Source organism: Quercus suber, unplaced genomic scaffold (genome assembly GCF_002906115.3).
Source record: "Quercus suber isolate HL8 unplaced genomic scaffold, Cork oak 2.0 scaffold_617, whole genome shotgun sequence".
In the NCBI taxonomy this organism is placed as follows: domain Eukaryota; kingdom Viridiplantae; phylum Streptophyta; class Magnoliopsida; order Fagales; family Fagaceae; genus Quercus; species Quercus suber.
In genome coordinates, this window is record NW_027070060.1 from 401,436 (window position 1) to 420,108 (window position 18,673).

At 35.1% G+C, this 18,673-nt stretch overlaps 3 protein-coding genes across 3 annotated transcripts; 1 reads left to right on the forward strand and 2 right to left on the reverse strand.

Annotated features, from left to right (window-relative positions):
* Positions 1 to 638: 638 nt before the first annotated feature.
* LOC136064062 (uncharacterized) lies at positions 639 to 1,673 on the reverse strand. The gene has a single exon (XM_065765232.1). The coding sequence runs from the start codon at positions 1,671 to 1,673 to the stop codon at positions 639 to 641; it is 1,035 nt and encodes a 344-aa protein (XP_065621304.1).
* A 5,764-nt stretch (positions 1,674 to 7,437) lies between these two features.
* On the forward strand, positions 7,438 to 9,501 carry LOC112006025 (J protein JJJ2). Its single transcript, XM_024038337.2, has 4 exons — positions 7,438 to 7,727; positions 7,848 to 7,899; positions 7,983 to 8,050; positions 8,772 to 9,501. Exons 1-4 carry the CDS (start codon positions 7,581 to 7,583, stop codon positions 9,300 to 9,302), a joined length of 798 nt encoding a protein of 265 aa, XP_023894105.2. The 5' UTR covers positions 7,438 to 7,580; the 3' UTR covers positions 9,303 to 9,501.
* On the reverse strand, positions 9,495 to 18,456 carry LOC112006024 (pumilio homolog 24). The gene is made up of 18 exons (XM_065765233.1): positions 18,300 to 18,456; positions 15,860 to 15,930; positions 15,707 to 15,760; positions 15,258 to 15,319; positions 15,075 to 15,156; positions 14,859 to 14,982; positions 14,649 to 14,732; positions 14,040 to 14,154; positions 13,145 to 13,295; positions 12,904 to 13,017; positions 12,681 to 12,752; positions 11,796 to 11,846; positions 11,651 to 11,701; positions 11,169 to 11,276; positions 10,881 to 11,075; positions 10,595 to 10,669; positions 10,068 to 10,312; positions 9,495 to 9,970 (listed from the first exon to the last, which is right to left on the reverse strand). Exons 1-18 carry the CDS (start codon positions 18,454 to 18,456, stop codon positions 9,835 to 9,837), a joined length of 1,947 nt encoding a protein of 648 aa, XP_065621305.1. The 3' UTR covers positions 9,495 to 9,834.
* Positions 18,457 to 18,673: the final 217 nt, after the last annotated feature.

Sequence of the window (18,673 nt, forward strand, 5' to 3'; positions counted from 1 at the left end):
GTTTGAACTTGTTCATCCGTAGCCAACATGGCCAGGTAACACTCTCTTGCCGTTAGTTGGTCTCCCTGTACTTGGCCTATCCCATGCTCCGTCGGGAATTTAACTGACAGGTGGTAGGTAGATGTTATGGCCTTCCACCTATTTAGAGTTGGCCTCCCAATTATAGCATTGTAAGAGGACGAACAATCAACCACAAGGAAGTTCACCTCCTTGGTAACTTGCTGCGGATATGCCCCTACTGTCACTGGTAATAAAATGCTGCCCACAGGTTGTATCTTCATTCCACCAAACCCCACTAGAGGGGAACTTGCTTGTCGCAGCCGATCTCATCCTAACCTCATTTGTTGAAAAGCTGGATAATACAAAATATCAGCCGAGCTTCCGTTGTCCACCAACACCCTTCTGGTCTTGTAATCAGCAATAAGGAGAGTGATGACTATAGCGTCGTCATGGGGTTGGTGGATTCTCTCTGCATCCTCGTCTGTGAAGGTAATCGTCTGCTCGTCCGTAGTTTTCTCACCTGGTATTCGTCCAGAGAGTTGAACGTTCTGTACTGCTTTCAAATATGCCTTCTTTGATTTGGACGACTGTCCTGTGGGACTTCCCCCTAGGATGATCCTTATTTCTCCAAGCGGTGGTCATGATGTCTTCTCTACCTTTGCTTTCAATTTCTCATCCTTGTGGTCTCGTCCAAGGAAATTCCTCAATTTTCCTTGCCTGATGAGATTTTCAATTTGCTGTTTCAAATCAACACATTCATCTGTATCATGCCCATGATCCCTATGAAAACGACAATACTTGTTGCGATTGCGTTTGTTGGGATCCCCCTTCATCTTTTCCAGCCACTTCAAAGAAGGCTCGTCTTTAATTTGCATAAGAACTTGCTCAAGTGGCACGTTCAAGGGGGTATACTGTTGATTTCGTGCTGAAAGGCCTGCTTTCTTTTCTCGATCCCTCTTATCTTCCGTCCGTCCCTTCTTGGGACGAGGACCTTGTTTTGACTGACGCGGTGGGTTGGCTTCAGCCTTCTCAACTCTCTTCCTCTTTTTGGCTATGATAGCATCCTTTGCATTCATGAAGTTCTGGACTGAATGAACTAGCTCAGCCATAGTTTGAGGAGCCTGCTCATATAACTTATGAATAAATAGATCAGAATGAACGCCGTTATAAAATGCTGCCAAGAGGAGTTTATCATCCACCTCGTCCACCGCTAGAGCATCCCTGTTGAAACGCGTGATGAAGGACTGCAAGCTTTCATTCTCCCCTTGCTCTATGGTTAACAAACTGGACGAAGAACGTTTGTGCCTCTGCCCTCCAATGAAATTTTTGACGAAAAGCTTGCTCAGCTCCTCAAAGGATGCCACTGTATTAGGAGGTATTTTGCTGAACCACATTCGTGCTGGTCCTTTCAAGGTAGTAGGAAAAGCTCTGCACATTATTTCGTCTGGAACTCCTTGAAGATGCATAGTAGTTTTAAAGGTGGCAATATGGTCAAAAGGATCTCTCGTTCCGTCATACGAATCTAAAGGAGGCATCTTGAACTTGGGTGGCAAAGGATGAGCATTGATGGACGCCACAAAGGGGGAATCAGTCCTGTGAACCAAGTCTTCCACAGGGTTTGTTTTCCTCATGTTTTCCCTCATCTCGTCCATGACCCTTCTCATTTGATCCATTTCCCTTTCTAAGTGAGGTACCCTCCGTGAAAACTATAGAACTTAATAAATTAAGTCCAACGACAACAGATTTTTACGTTTCAAGTTTCTACCGTTTCCCACAGACGGCGCCAACTGATAAGTCCAATAAGACTAGTGGGCTGAAAAATCTCCGGATGCACTTGATCTTGAGTAATGAATCCTGGAAAACCAAGAAAATCAGCAGAGAAGACCGGTGGAAGCCGCCTTAATTCTCCGATGGTAAAGTTAGTAAATGAAGGAGAGAAGAGCCCTCAATACTTAACTTATCTAGAATTTTTTTACCAAAAAAGAAAAAGTCCTTTTACCTCTGCGCAGAAAGGCCTTTATATAGCGTTAAAAAACGGTTATTTCTCTTAATCGTCGTAGAGTTTGGAGGATTCAGAGGGTAACTTCCTTAACTGTCACAAAGGTCACCTCTTCGGGAACTGCGTTGAGATTCGAGCGATACATACAACTTTTGGTTGGAAGTGTGCTTAGTCTAGCTCTTTATGAATTAACCTCGTCCGTCACTAATGAAGGACGAGGTCTAGCTGTTTATGAATTCACCTCGTTCGTCACTAATGAAGGACGAGGTTCACAGCCCGCTCGTCCTTCATTGGACGAACGTGTAGAAGGAGAAAAATGGTGGTAATGGAGGGACGAAGGTACTAAACACTCGCTCTCAACTCTGAACATTGCTATGGACGACCATAAGGACGAGTGATCGAACTTGGTGTTTTTCTTGCACCATCACCCTCAATCCAAACGAGTCATAAAGTTTTAAATCTCTCTCTCCCAACTATTAAATTGTAAAAAAATTAAAATTAAAGTAATATTTGAACCTAAGTAATATTATTTAGCATCAAAGTATAATAACGAATATTAATATCAAGTGGTTTAGTAGTTAAGTCTTGGGTCAGCAATACTTTGGTCTTTAATTTGAATTCTTCTTTTCTTTACTAGTGAATGCATGAATATCCATTTCCTTTCATGTTGTCTCGAGCATATAAAGCTTGCCACTCTACTTTTTTTTTCTCCCAAAAATAATAATAATAACAATAAAGTTAAGTTGACAATATGAAGTAAATCCAAATTAAAAATATATATTAATACAATGAACCATAAATTAAAAATAATAATCTTTTACAAGTTAGGTTGACAGGAAAAGATGAAGTAAATCCAAATGACATGCAGGTAATTAAATATATATTTTATTTATATTATTTTATAATTCATGCGGTGGTAATGTGGGTGGGGGGATTGGGGAAGAAAAGGACAAGAGGAGAGAGAGAGAGAGAGAGAGAGAGAGAGAAGGCGCGTTGCTTGCTGGATCCAACCGTCCAGTATCATATAAAGTATAGTATAGTATAGTATAGTATGTAGGCATTGGAGATTTTAGACAAAGTTATAATAGAGTGGACCCTGGTGGGTCAACTAAGAAATAAGAATGATTGGACTATCTATATTAGAGGCTCAACTTTGTTGGGTCTGCTCACCCAATTTATCCTTTTGTGTGGTACCAACTAGGGAAATGTCCTGCACAACTTTCATGTACCCCATCTCTAAATTAAAGATCAAATATAGTGGTCCACCTTCCTCTCTCTCTCTCTCTCTCTCTTGTTGTAAGCAGGTGGTCCATTATGTTGGACATTACAATTATGGATAGATAAGCTATATAAGTCATTTGATCACAAGCTTTTTGAGAAAATTAGGATGCTGTATAGAGATTCTTGCGCATCCAAAATCTTATAAAGTGGTAATCATTAGCTATAATTTAGGCTCTCTTTGTCAAAATTGTATTTTGATTTGACACATGTCATGATGAACTTATATGTATTAAATATCCACAGTTTTCTCAAAAAAAAAAAAAAATCTATTGAGCTAAATTTTTAGCTTTTTAGCTCCACAAAAAGTTACTTTATCTATCTTACATTCTCACATCTTACAGTAGTGGAGCTATTTTAGCTTTTAACACAATAAACACTACAATAAAATAATATTTCATTCAACCACCAACTCACAACCACAATCACAATCACCATCAAACTCATAAAAATCACTTCACAATCACAACCCTGCCGTGCCCATCAAAACCAGTGAAGAAGAACAAAAAAGAAAGCAGAAAAATCAGCACAGCCAAACCGAAACCCATGCCCGAAACAAAAACCCAACCTGAAACACAAATTCGAAATATAAGCACAGCTCAAAACACAAAGCCGAAACACAAGCACAGCCTAAAACAAAAGCCGAAACACAAGCTGAAATGCCAAAAATAAAGAAGAGAGGCCGAGATGGGTCAGGTTGGCGGCCAAGCGTGGGTCGGCGACGATGGGTCTGTGGCAGCTGGGTTTATGCAGATTGGCAATGGGTCTGTGGAGGAAGAAAGAAGAGATGGAGAGGTAGTGAGGAGAGAGACGCGGAGAAAGAAGAATGAAATGCAGCAAGAATAAAAAATAAAAATAAAAAAGTAGTGTGAACACAAAATAATTTTTTTTTTTTTTTTTAACTCTCAGCTATAGTGCACAGCCATACATAGCTATGCACTGTAGTAATGAAGGTAAAAATTTTACCTTTTGTTCCACTGTTGTAGTATGAACTTTTGTGTTTTGGTGAAATTAAAATAGCTATATAGCTATTTAGTTTCACTGCTGTAAGTGCTCTTACTATTTTGATACATTTTAAGTAGGATGGGAATATTTGAATACTTGATTTCTCAATAAAAACATGAGAGATTCTGTTTGAGCACGGTAGGCTTTAGACCTAAAGGCCACTTAGGCCTTTAACTAAGCTCCCATGAATAATGTCCAAATTTAAGGGATAATTTAAAAAAAAAAAATTTAAATAAATGGTTGGGTTGTACATGCTTTTTATTTTTAAGAAAATTCTCATAATTGTAACTTAAAACAACATTTTTCTAATATTTTCAATGGAACAATCCAATGCTTAAATCTTCTCTCCTTATTGTAATTATCGATTTATCAAAAAAAAAAAAATCCCCATTATTATAGGCCAAGAGAAATCCAACCATTAAACCTTAAACTATTTCACCCAAAAAATGCTATTAGTATACCGAATCAATCATTGATGATCAATTTCTACATGGTACATTATCAACATTAACTGCCTAATCTTTCTTAGGGCCACACACAAAAACAATCTTTCTCTATCTCTCAATACCGTAATCAAAATTAAATAGTAGGTCTAATATTTTTTTCACCATGCATCACTCTACTCAAGATAAAGTAAAACTCTTTTAACAATTTTTCATCTATTTTTATTAAATTTTACACTTGAATATTGATATTACTATTTTGGTACTCCAGCGAAAATGGGTGGTGAATTAAGCAACGTAAATGCCTTGAATAATACTGTACTGCACCAGCACAATCATTTTCTACAGTAATTGCAATGCTCTTTGCTTCAACATGAATGCCTTGAATATAGTCATATACCACCCAGAAATAAAGTAGCACAATAAAGTAGCACAACATGAATGCCTCGAATATAAGTAGCACACAATAAAGTGTATCTCAGTTTAAAAAAAAAAAAAAAGTACACAATAAAGTGTAGCCTAGGCCTTGGTAGTCGAGCCCATCTACCTATTCCGCAAAACCTGCATTGGATTTTGAATTCCAACAACTTCAATTTGACCATTTCATATAATTGAACATTATAAAAATGTGAATTTCCCTAGTCCCATAGGAACTTGTCCCTCTATAAACAAAAGCTACATTGATGCAAAACAAGCCCCTGCCAATCTCGAAAACAAGTTCAAATATCCAATGGCAATGCCTTGCCAATGTCATTTTCTCAAGGGCCAAGGCCTAGATTGTCAACTTGATGATTGGAGAAAGTGGAAAACATTGGGTTAGGAGACACAAGTTTGCTCAATAATAGTAACAAATAAAGGTTTAAAATTGGTAAAAAATTAAGCCCTATTTGGTAGATGTTGTACATTAGATTTTTTTAAGTGAATCGAATTATGTGATCTTGAAAGTTGTTAGTTGTTGTAACTTTACAAAAGACAATGCATTAACCAATAAATTACATGATTGTGCTGCTCTTACCTACAGGTAAAGACAATCACAAAGCCCAATTCCCTGACTGAAACACAATTTTTGTTTTCATTTTGAACAAAATGTTGCCAATGCAAGTCATTCAAGAAGTCTTGAGTAGGGGCCATTCAATTCAGCGATGGCAAATTGAATTTTCAACTTCAAGTTCTTCTTCTGTTTCATGAAAAGAAACTAATTAATTAGGCAATAAGAGCTTTCCAAAAGAGGACCCATGGTAGGGGCCAATTTGATTAATTTCACCTACTCTGAATCACCTTTTCAGGCTTGGGTTTCAACTAGGCATTATATGCGTGGGACACACCTGCCATAGGCTCTAAAATTCACGAGTAATTTCACTTCTAGATTCAATATGGTACCTGCTGAAATTAGAGAGAACCTAACAAAAATTTTAATTCTTGCTGGTCGGTTGGTCCTCACCACCACTCTTTCCACACAACCCTCACTTTAGTTTTCATTTGGATGAGCAGTTAGGTGAAAGAAATTAGGCTGCTTTTTCGGTTTATTTAATTCATGTCCAACCTTTGAAAAAAAAAAATTCCTAGTGAGTTTTCTAGCTTATTTTTTATATCCAATGAATCAATGAAAATAAGCTCTTCTAGAGGGAGTACAGATGGATTTGTTTAGAAATACAAAGAATTTCACAACTTTTTTCACAATCGTCAACGTGACTTGTTGTGATTGATACATAATACAAGTTGTGTCGATAGTGAAAGTGATATTTCTTAAATCACAACTTGTTATCTTAAGTTTTTAGCAAGTTTTGAAAAGAGATTGTAAAACCAAGAGTGTTGTATCTCAATTGGTTGATATTTCATGGTTTTATAATGAGACATTCAGGGTTCAAATCATTCTCTCTCTATTATAACTATCGAATTGTCCCAAAAAATAAAAATTTTGAAAAAAGTGGTCTCCCTAATATTGATCTTTTTTTTAATTAATAATTAAATAGTTCTTGTGATTTATGAGAGTGAAGATTTGAAAATTGGATGTTTCTATTAGAAACACCAAGAGAGCTAATTTTTCCAAATAGCATAATTTTAGTAAACAATTAGGAGAAATGCATTTGAACAAACTTATTTAGTTATGTAGCACTTTTTGGAACTTGAGTTTATCAAACTCGAGTTTGAAGTGAAATTCGAGTTTATCAAACTTGAGTACCAAGCATTATATTTAATTAGATTGTTACGTGTGCCCATAATGCTTGAAAACTAAAATTCCAAAAAATTGTTACATTACTAAATAAATCTGATCGAATGTGTTTCCCCTAAAATTTTCCTCAAATTATGCTATTTGGCAAAAAAGGCCTACCAAGAGTTGCTAATACAGCAACAAGAGTCTTGACTAATCATTGCTCAACAAATAACAGCAATCACATTTGTCAATCATAAATGATGATTATTTTCAAGCAAAACAAGAATAGAAGCACATTCATGACCTTTATGACAAATTGACAATTCTGATTTTAATAATTATATTTTAAAGTTTCGGTTCAAATTCAATTAAGGTTTTTAAACTTTAAACAATTTGAGGTTAAATCAAAACGGAAAGACCAAATGCTCCTAGACCTTCTCATGTAGCGCCATGTGGCATGATTAACGTTAACTTCTCCTAAGAGCTTTTCACTTGCTCTCTTCTTCATTCCCACCAACTGATCCACTTTTCAAAATTCTATCCCCGCAAAGGTTGCTCTTTTTTCTTAACCGCTCCACCTTGTATTCACTGCATCTCTCTCTTAAGACCAACGAAAAGGCTCTGCACACACAAATATTTGCAACCCATTTCACATTTTCTCATTCTCTTCCAATATTTTCTCTCACATTGTTCTCTTCCAATGGCTAGAGTGGGACAAGAATCTGATTTCAAAGCCTGTTTAGCCACACAAATTTGCTCCATTTCAACACGTTCCATTGCTTGCACTCATAGACAAGGTTGCAGCCTTGTTAAATCACCTTTCATCGATTGGTATCACATTCTTGGAGTATGTTTTTCTTTTTTGTTTGTGAGCTTTCTTGATGTTATTCTTTAAGCAGTCTCTTCTTTTTTTGAGGTTCTTGTATTTGATGATTAGCAACTTTTTGTTCATGGATTTTATGTATAGGTGGAAGAAAATGCTGGAACAGAAGTTTTGCGCAAGCAATACCATAAGCTTGGTGGGTTGGTTCCATTGATGGAAAGTATTTTTTCCCATCTGCATTTTGCTTTTTCTGTTTTGTGAGGATTGCTTTTTGTGCAGCTTTGCAACTTCATCCAGATAAGAACAAGCACCCCAAGGCTGAAACTGCTTTCAAGCTTGTCTCAGAGGTTAGATTGGTTCTTTTCCATATCTTTGTCAATCTTGCTAAATTTTTACATGCTTAAAGATTGAAAAAAAATTGCTAAACTAGTCGAAATCAAACTACTTAGAATAGGATATTGAGTTAAAGTTAGAACCAGATACAATCATTCATTCATTGTTGCAATTTTTAGAGAAGTTGCCACAGCTAAAATACTTTCTTATTCTTCTTCTTTCTTTTTTTATGCTAACGCGGGTGTCTAAGACTCTTAGCTTCTTATTGAAATACCGGCATGAGGCATCCCATAAAACCTCCCTAACCACAATAATGAAAATGGACTTTTTAACACATGTGCCTCGTAATTTTATTAACAAGGGTAGTTGACTTTCCTGTGAGAATCATTATTAGACTAGTTTATAGATAGTGAACTCATGCAATATGGATGAACTACTAGGAGACAGGGAATTATATCTGGTTGCCCCCACCTGACAGAGTCATAAATAGGAATTATACACCATTCAGTTTGGCAACAGAATTTGTTATTAAAGATCCCACATTGCACCAACAGCATCTGCATGTTAGGTATGATGAGTTGATTGTCTTCGTTTGCAATGCATTCATGGTGTCTTGTCATCACACTAAAGCCAACAAAGTTTCTTTTTTATTTTTTGTCTTTTTGTTAATCAGTATTTTCCTTCAGAATTCTCATATCAAACATAAATAAATAAATAAATCTCCGCACTCTGCAGGCATATGCACGTCTCTCTGACAGTGCAAAGAGAAAAGCCTTTGATTTAGAGAGATGGAATTACTCCTGCCTTGAGTGCAATACAATTCCCTATACGGCTAGAAATTCCAGTGCTTCAAAACCCAAGGGGGGGAATCATACAAGCCAGTCAAGGTCTCACAAAATTCTGAGAGGCCTGAAAGACATTAGAGAAAGATTCAGAGAGGAGGCCAGGGTGATACAGAACTGTTTGAAGACTACTGCAACGTCAAGGAAAGAATCCCCTCTCTTCAATCCACCCAACCATTTATTCCCAAGCAACCAAAAAACCCAAAAAGAATCCCCAGTTTTCAATCCATCAGACTACTCATTCCAAGGAGGCTATCCTCATCTTCGGACCCGACTTTGCAGGAAACCTGAGAACCATTGGTACTTGCAGACAGGGAATGTTATGAATTGTGAAAAAGGAAGCTGGAGGTATGACATCCCAATTTTTGAAGTAAGATCAGAAGCTGCAATGTTTAGAAGCAAATCTGCTTGTGTGCGTTCCTAGTCTTAGGAAAATAGGTGTGATGTTGCCTTGGCAAAAATACAATGTATTGTCTAATAAGGATCTTTCAAGTATCCGGTTTTGAATTTTCAAAGTGCCAAAATTTTGACTGACAAACACTTGTTGTAAATCACTTTGTATGTAATTTAAACAACAGAATCTAACACATCTTTCAATATCAAAAGGATAGAAAACTTTGCAAGGGAAAGTGTCAACCATCAGTAGCTTTTCTTTTCATTGTCAATGTACAGGCATTTTCGCTGCTTTTTAGATTGTTAACTGAGATTCTTTCATCATCAAAACCATAAAGATAATACATGAAAGGACACCCTGTATTCAAAATTTAACTCTGCCTTAAGATACCTCTATCTGTCAAAAATTCTTACAGGTACTCTTTACATAACATTAAACCATTTCTTTTTGCTAGATAAATAAAGGACCCAGTGCCCAACCACCACAAGAGGTGCTGGAACAATGCCCCAGAATTCATTTCTGCTCCATCAAGTAACAACCTCATCCATCCACCACAGGTGACTTAACCTTCATTTGCTGAATGCTTGGTCTCAGGTATCTTGATAATGCCACCATCTATCAAGAGCTGCAGCTCTTTTTTTGCCAGTCCACGTACCTTAGAATCAGAGGATTCCAAGAATGCACAAATTACCTTACAGCTGCAATCAAAAGAATAGGACCGAAAAGTTAACATGAGAGGTCATCTCTTTTTATGCTAGGTTAATAAATGAGATTTGAAAGCATGTGTAGCCTAACCTGTGATCTTTGGCCCACAACTCACACTTTCCTTTCAGAGCTTTCTTCCATAAAGTACAAGCAAATGTGGGGCAATCCAAGACAAGTTTTCTAATTGCCCGACTGGAATGGAAATTTTTGAGGACGTGCTCCTCCTCTGATTCTTCTGATGACTTTGCTGCCAGAGATGCTATTTCTGCATGAAGGGTATTCAGCTTGTCATCCAAAGTTGGGTGGAGAATGCCATCAGAGCCTCCAGTCGCAACCTGCACGAATGAATTGGTCCAAGCCAATGATGGGATGGTTAAGTTTTAGAAAGGGCGGCTATATTAAGAATCGACATGTGATTTTTGAAGAAAGTGATGCTCACAGCGTATAAATTTATTGTGCCTAATTTTCAGAAAAAAAAAAAATACATATATACGATTGTCCAATAGGACCTGTACAAGTTATCAAACATATATATTAAAGAAAAGTAGGATTGAGGAAACTTAAACAAAAGTAGAACTCCAATGACATAATAAATCAATAGAAAACAAATTTACTACCTCGTATATGACTTCTTTGCCAAAATTTGATCTAAGTAGTTCTCCTGCACTCTCGATACATATATCAATTAGACCCTGCAAGCATTCCAGCATTGAAGTTACCTACTAACGTTAGAGGTTAAAAATCTCATCAATAATGACTAAGATATATATATGAAGCATTACATGCAGTATGTCTTAATTAATTAACAAAATGATTAGAAAAGTAACAATGACACATATTTAAACCAAAAAGTCAAATAAAAACGAAATGCAAGTAAGGATTCCAGAACGTAAAGTAACAGACCTCAGCAAGACCACTATTGACCAAAAGCTCTTGCCTCCTTAAGAAAGGATCTTTTTTTCCTCCCTCAACTAGGTGAAGTTCGTCACCAGAAGTATTTTCATTGCCCTCCACTTCAGTCACTTCTGTGTCTGTGTCATCTTTGGTATCTGTCTTATTGGATTCTTCATTCTTTGATGATTTTGCTTCTGACTCACCCTGCCAGTGGACAATAAAATAGAGTTAAATCCAAAATAGCTGCATAATCATTCACAGATGGTTCTACAAAAAGGAAAACAGTTTCAAAATCACCTTGGCACTGAGAGAAGGAATAGATAAATTGAGAGAAGTCAGATCATCAGGACTGAAATAGCGTGAACAATTTGGATGAAGTAGCTGCAGTAACGGAAGCCTTCCGTTCTAATTACAAATGATCAAGAATAACTTAGTGATACAAATATATAAAGAGTAAGGTTAAAACCAAACAACCATATAAATGGTCGAAAAACATAAGTCAAGTTTGTAGATCAATCTCTAAGTACATTCTACAATTATTTCCAAAAGAAAATTAACATATCCACAAACTACCCGATCCAAGATAAATAAGTCTTGTGCGATAAATAAGAGTCCTGTGTCCACTTCAAGAATCACTATAATTTTTTAACACAAGAAATGGCTATGGGCCACATTTAAATAAATGCTCATTAGCCATCCATATTAGTTGAGAATACCATGTTACTATATTTGAAATCATTTTATCAAAACAATTAAAAATGTGCAGGAAGGGTTTAAACCTTATCAAAAACAAGCTCCTTCAAAATCTTTCGAATCTCGCGAATCACAACCTGTAATCAGGACAGTTTGGTGTCGAGTCTCCATTAGAAAATTATATTGCATTAGACATGCACAATTTATGACAAAATTGAAATAAGACCCAACCTTTGTTATAAGCTTCGTGTCATCAACAGTTGAAACAATGCAGACAAGCACCTGAAATCAATGGGAGAGAGTGAAGCTTCCAATAAAAATCTAGCATATATTTGATTAAATATAATGTAAAGAAATTATCACAAACAAGTAAAAGGATAGAAAATTCATGGAAATACTTGCTGGCAAGGGGTGATCAGAATACTCAGATGATTCCTTTACAGAGATATTTGAAATTATAAATCTTTTAGCCACTGTTCATAGCATTAGGAAATAAATAGTCCTACTTTTACAATTAGATAAGTAGACTAAGAAATCTGAAGGGGAAGGAAAATATATTAAGTTAAAACATGTATCCCTTTTTTCTTGGTCAGTAATTTTGTGCTTGGAGGTCTTGTTTTCTGAAATGGCGTTTTCCAGGAAGTAAGCTGCTAGTTCAACTCAGTAGCATACCAAACTTTACATCATGAACAACCCCTTTTATCAACATATTTTCACTTTCCACACCAATAAATGGATGCTTAAAAGTTGCAATCAGAGTAAGTCAAACCATTCTATACGTCTCTTAAAAGTATTTGAACTTTTCAAGATACTACATATCGGCTATATGACTGTCAATGTAATTTCAAAACATGACAACATTTACATCTTGAACATTCTTTTTATAAGTAACTGAAAATTTTATTCAAAAGAAAAGAAAAACATCTCAACCCATAAACTTTGGAAATGGATTTAGCAAGACACCGCAGACTGACAAAAACAATAGATCACTAATTGATATTTTCAATCAAACCTAGGAGATATGAGTTGGAAGACGAAGCATGGAAGCTATACATGTAAATTTTTCTGGAATAATAAAAGTTCAGTTGACAGAACCCTGAAGGTTGAAGTCCTTACCAAACTCCCACCATGATCATGAGCTATCTTGCCTATGAGGCCTTTCATTCCTTTGATGATTTTCTTTCTTTCCTAAAATAAAACACAGAATTGAAGAACAAATCACAAGTCAACAACAATCAAATCTTAAGAGTATGGAAAGATGAATAAATAACAAGATTATTTTCTCTTTTTAATCATTATTAAGATAAAAACTTAAGATTAGTCATCAATAATGACAAACCTTTGCACTCCCATGCTTGACACAGAGCATTGCAATCCTGGATCCATCCTTGGATTCGATCATCCGAATAAGGAGTGGACTTGACAACTGCTGAATTACATCCGTGGCAGAGGGCTTTCAACAAACTTAAGTTAGAAAACAGGAGAAAAACTACAAGCAGAAGCCAAAAAGGCAGGCAATAAAACTGTCTTAATTTTTTTTTTTTTTAAATGAATAGTGCATCTTGAAAATTTGAAAACACCTGATCAGCTATGCTGAAGTACTCCATTAACACCCTGTGTATGATAGAGTGGTCAACTATTCCCTTTTCTAGAATTGGTTGAACAACTTTGTTCATGTGTCGTAAGACTGAAGCTTTCTGTAGGTTTAGCTTCGAGATTACATCTACTAACCTGAAATATATAAAAAAAAATAATAATAATAATAATAATAATAATAAAATTATGAAGAAAAAAATACAGCACCAAGACAACCAGCATGATTTTGGAAGAGTCATAGCCTCATAGGTGTCCAAAACTAGGCCAAAAAAAAAAAAGTAGTGCAAGTGAATCTAGTGTAGTAAAAAGGTAAGCAACTCACACAATTGGTTGCTGGTTGCCAGCTTTCATAAGTGATGATACCTTTCAACCAATTACCCAAAATCCTAGGTAACATATTCAATTTAAGTACTTCTATATATACTACAATCCAGAGGGTATACTACCCCAATCCATTATTTGGCAAATCACAAGATTATCATATCAAATAAATTATATGACTAAAGGTACATGCGGATGTTCATTTGAATTGTCATGTACTAGGTTGGCAGGACATTGCTCCAAACCAATTTTTTCCATTAAGATCTACCGTTTTTTATCTATCACTTTTCTTTCCTACGCATGTGTGTGCGTGGGAAAAATTGGATTAGCAACTATCTAGAGATCTGAAAATGTAAATTTTGAAAAGAAGCAAGATTGTAGTGCCCAATGTTGAACATGTCACTTTGATGAATATATAGATGCTAGAGAAGGGCACATATTGCAGAAATTTTATTTGAATAAATCATTTTTCAGTCTGATCAATGGTAGTAAGAAAATGTAAACAAACACCCTCCCAACAGCAAAGATTGAAGGGAAAAATAAAGACTGAAACTTTACCTGCTCTCTTTCAATGAGACCAGATCCTTGAACAACTGAAGCTCTGCAGAATATAGTTCCATTACAAGCTCCTGCTTTTGTGTTGCATTTGCTAACCCGTATGCATGCTCAATAACTGCCAAAAAAAAAGCATGCAAATAAGAACTGAAATATTTAGAACCTTAAACATCTCTAGGGTTTGAGAAAAATGTGGATGACAACCTACTGGAAATACATACATTGACATAATTATCTAGAATTATGTCAATTGTTTAATAAATAATGCTAGTGCCACAAGAAATTGATGTACATTATGACTATACTTCTACTCCCTCCCCTTTATGGGTCTAAAACTCCCTACATACTAATGTTATCGTTCTATGTTGCAGGGGAAGAGAGAGAAGGTGATGATATCCTTTATTAAGGATCGAGTAATTGCAAAATGAGAATATATACAATTTAAATCGAGCAAACTTAAGTGATTACAAAGGAGTCAAAAACTGAAATTGTAAAAAATGACAATCTTTCTAGTTATAACCTTGGCAATTTCCTTCCATTCTTGATAATCCAAGTACTAGGAAGAAAACCCAAGAAAGGAGCATAACTGAAACCAAAATATTTAAAACATACCAATCGATCCAACCTTTTGCCGAAGAAGAGAAGCCACATGTCCATGAAGGGAGGAGATAAACCCTGCCAGCTGTGTTTTGGAGGCTGCAAAAAGAGAGAAAAAGAGAGTAGTTTAACATATGACAAGAAAAACAGAGGTCTTGTGGCAGATAAAAAGCAAATGAACCATTCCTGTCCAGTTTGTAAATTGATTTTCAAGCTGACCCATACCATTGTCTAACATTTTCTTCACCACATGAACTGCATATGTGTTGCCTGCTAGAGTAAGAAAATGTGGTTGAAGCTCTTCAAATACCACATCCTTTTCAGCTTGTGAACAGTACTTTACACAAGTCTATGGTAAAGAAACAGATTAACAGCATGCAACTCCAATTAAAAAGGAACTTGAAACTCAATACCATTGCAAAGAAAAGGCCAAAAAGATACCTGCAGAACACGAGAAGAGATATGGGATCCTGCAATTTCAGAAATTTGTCCCCTCATCTTTTGAAGAGCTTCAGTTACCAACCTTAATATAATTGAAATAGAAAACAAAAGGTGAAAAAGATAGATAAAAGACAAAGGAAGATTCACGCTCTTAATATTTGTAAAATGTAACAAAATACATACTTGGATCTGTCTTCTTTCTTAATATTGCGATGCCTCATCTTTTCCCATAGAGATGCAAGTTCCTATAAAATTGTGAGAGATGAGCTTAGCCAAATTCTGTTACGAAATACTGCAAAAGAAACCCATGCTACAATATGTACTGGATTTTGAACCCACCACATTTGACATAACCCTCCACCCATTCTCGTGGGTAAAGGATATGCCATTCGAGCATTAGAGCTATAGCTCATTGGCCATAAGAACCAAAGTTCAATTCATTGCTATCCTCTATGCTACAACAAAGATTGTATCCATTTAATTAACAAAAACCTCGATATGAGACATTATTAATTCCTACCAGACTAATCTGATTCCATAAATCACTCTTTCTAACTGAATAGGAAATGCATACTGATTACTGTTTAGTTCAACAAATCTATAACAAACATAACCAAGTAAACAAAACCCACATGCTCAAGCTCGTAATATGGCTTCCTCTTCTTCTTCCTAGCCTCTGCCAATTCCTGCAATATACAATAACTCCAGAAAAATCAGAACCCCAAAAAAAAAAAAAAAAAAAAACCTTACCTTCTATTGAGCTCGTTCCCACTCCACCAAATAACCCAAGCTGTGGTGCAAAGCATTGCTATGTCCAGCTCTTCTCGTGTCTCAAAAATCTTGTACACCAGCTTCACTAAAAGTTTAAAACATGTTTGAGAGTTCAAAATCTCACCAATGTATGTACATTACTCAAATCTTATGTATGTTTTCTTAGATGTAGCTTAGGTCCTCTATTTATATTCAATCATATGCTTATATTGTCCAATGCAATACAAATGGTATTATCTTCTCCTAATTAAAGATAATTAAATTTTATTCACTTTAATCCCTCATTTTGTAAAATTAATTCTATTCAATTATGTTTACAAATTTATTAACAAACAACCACCATTTGAAGACATTCATGTGAAGCCTCGTTTAGTAGATTTTCTTGTATGATGAGTGCTATTTAAATTTTTATAAAATTAAGCAGCTTCATTTTGTTTAATGTATTTGAACGGAAGGAGTGAGTTTCAGTTAACTCAACTGGTAAAGTCACTAATGGTTGGATAAGAGATCTGGGGTTTAATCTCCGTCTACACCAAAAATCGATTAGTTTCTTGATTTGATAATAAAAAGTTATCATCAGAAGCGAACACCATAGATTGAAACAAATATTTTTTTAACTGGAATTTCCTTTTGTTTTAATGAGAAACTGCCACATCATTCACTAACTAAATAAAAAGTAGATATTAAAACTCACTACCACTTACTATTGTGTATTTAAAACAAAAAAAATACATTTAATTAAAAAAATATTGGAGGTAAGTATGTGGTCCTTCCGAAGGACCAGAGTAATTCATTCTGATAATGTGAATGATTAAAATGAATATATATATATATATTATATATTAAGGATTTATTTGACAAAAATATTAAAGGATTAAATTTAATTTTAAAAAAGTTCTATTAATAAGTGTCTTTGGGCTATTTGTTAATAAATCATTTTGTAAAAGTTTAACGTTACTTTCATGAGAAATATTAAAAATAAAATGTAAAAAAATTAATTATTATTTTTCTATAAAAAATTTAAAAAATAATTCATAATCCAATATCTTTAAAACATTAGTTAGTATTTTCTATAAATAAAAAAAAAAAAATATAAAACCAAAAATATAAAACTATAAACCTCACACTTTACATTAACACATACGCCACATAACTAAAGTATAAACCCTAAACAATTTACTCAAAAAAAAGAAAGAAATAAGAAATAAAGTATAAACAATAAACCCTAAACCCCAAAAACTCAAACAACACAGAGTAAAACCATCCAGACCTAGCTAGAGCTACACACCCAGTCTCCAATGGCGCCGAAGAACCAGCAGAGCAACAAGACCAATAAGCGAAAGCATGTTCCAGCAGCTAAGCCCGACGCACCAGACCGCCCCACCTCCAAAAGACCCAAACTCGCCCCCCAAAACGTTCAGGTCCTCCCACCACAACCAAGCGCTCCGACAAACCCTTCAAACCGAAATTCCAGAAATCGGAACCCGATACGGTCAAAAAGCTCCGTTGTCGAAGCGAGAACGTCGTATCAATGCCAAGGTCAATCCCTCTCACTCTTTTTTTTTTTTTTTTTGGGTTTCCGTTGTTTCATGAAATTTTTTTATTAACCAGAATTTGAGGAAAAAAAAAAGAAGAAGTTTATTTTTTAGTGTTGTTAATTTCAGTTATTGTAGAACAATACGTTGATGTAATTTGGTGAATGGGAATTGAATTTGGACTGTTAAAGGTTGATTTTTTTTTTTTTTTTTGGGGTTCTGATNAAAGCACTCCAAAAGCATTTAAGGCCACAACATTATTTGTCCTAAATCAACGGGAAATTATTAAATCAACAATACTCTCCTAATACAATAGTAAAATCCAACAGACAACAGTAATGGAGAGAGAGACTATATATGATTTTATGAGTTTCTAAATTACATCAACTGGTTGTTAGTTGGAAAGTGTGAATTTTTGCAACCCCAATTAATTGATAATGGGTCCAAATTATTGTGTAGTTTTGTGCTAACAATTTTGATTAATATGCATTAATCGTTATTTTATAGTTTAGGAAGATAATTTATTTTTTGAAGGCTACAAGAAAAGGCAAGATTTTGCCAAGTACAATGCTTCCATGGTGGTGAATGAAACTAGAACCTTCACAAATGACTTAAGCTTACACCAAATTCTAGGACAAAACTTGTGGGTTGTAGCTTTCACTACCACTTAGGCCTTTGCTTCCTCATTATATATGAAGCCCCCTTTTGTAGTTGCTTACATAAACCCACTAATCTGATTCTTTTGAGTTTTATAAAATCTTTTGTATTTTTTTTTTTTTGAACAGTTTAAAGGTAAAGCAGTCCACAAAGACAAAACAACATCGTTGTTAAGCTTTTCTTTATTGATAAGTTGGATTTCCATAAATTCGAAGCATATTCGGCTTCTTTCCTTTCCAACACTGCTTCCAATAAACCTTACCTCTATTGAGCTCGTTCCCACTCCACCAAATAACCCAAGCTGTGGTGCAAAGCATTGCTATGTCCAGCTCTTCTCGTGTCTCAAAAATCTTGTAAACCAGCTTCACTAAAAGTTTAAAACATGTTTGAGAGTTCAAAATCTCACAATGTATGTACATTACTCAAATCTTATGTATGTTTTCTTAGATGTAGCTTAGGTCCTCTATTTATATTCAATCATATGCTTATATTGTCCAATGCAATACAAATGGTATTATCTTCTCCTAATTAAAGATAATTAAATTTTATTCACTTTAATCCCTCATTTTGTAAAATTAATTCTATTCAATTATTTTTACAATTTATTAACAAACAACCACCATTTGAAGACATTCA

Bases quoted from the DNA above. Each gene is read 5' to 3' on its own strand.
- LOC112006024 (XM_065765233.1), bottom strand. From the start codon at position 18,456: ATGTACATACATTGTGAGATTTTGAACTCTCAAACATGTTTTAAACTT. The intron at 15,761-15,859 runs GTTATTTGGTGG...TGTATATTGCAG, and splicing joins TGCTTTGCACCACAGCTTGG to GAATTGGCAGAGGCTAGGAA. The intron at 11,076-11,168 runs GTGATTTTGAAA...GTCCACTGGCAG, and splicing joins TTCCTTCTCTCAGTGCCAAG to GGTGAGTCAGAAGCAAAATC.
- LOC112006025 (XM_024038337.2), top strand. From the start codon at position 7,581: ATGGCTAGAGTGGGACAAGAATCTGATTTCAAAGCCTGTTTAGCCACA. The intron at 7,900-7,982 runs GTGGGTTGGTTC...CTTTTTGTGCAG, and splicing joins CAAGCAATACCATAAGCTTG to CTTTGCAACTTCATCCAGAT. The intron at 8,051-8,771 runs GTTAGATTGGTT...CGCACTCTGCAG, and splicing joins CTTTCAAGCTTGTCTCAGAG to GCATATGCACGTCTCTCTGA.
- LOC136064062 (XM_065765232.1), bottom strand. From the start codon at position 1,673: ATGGATCAAATGAGAAGGGTCATGGACGAGATGAGGGAAAACATGAGG.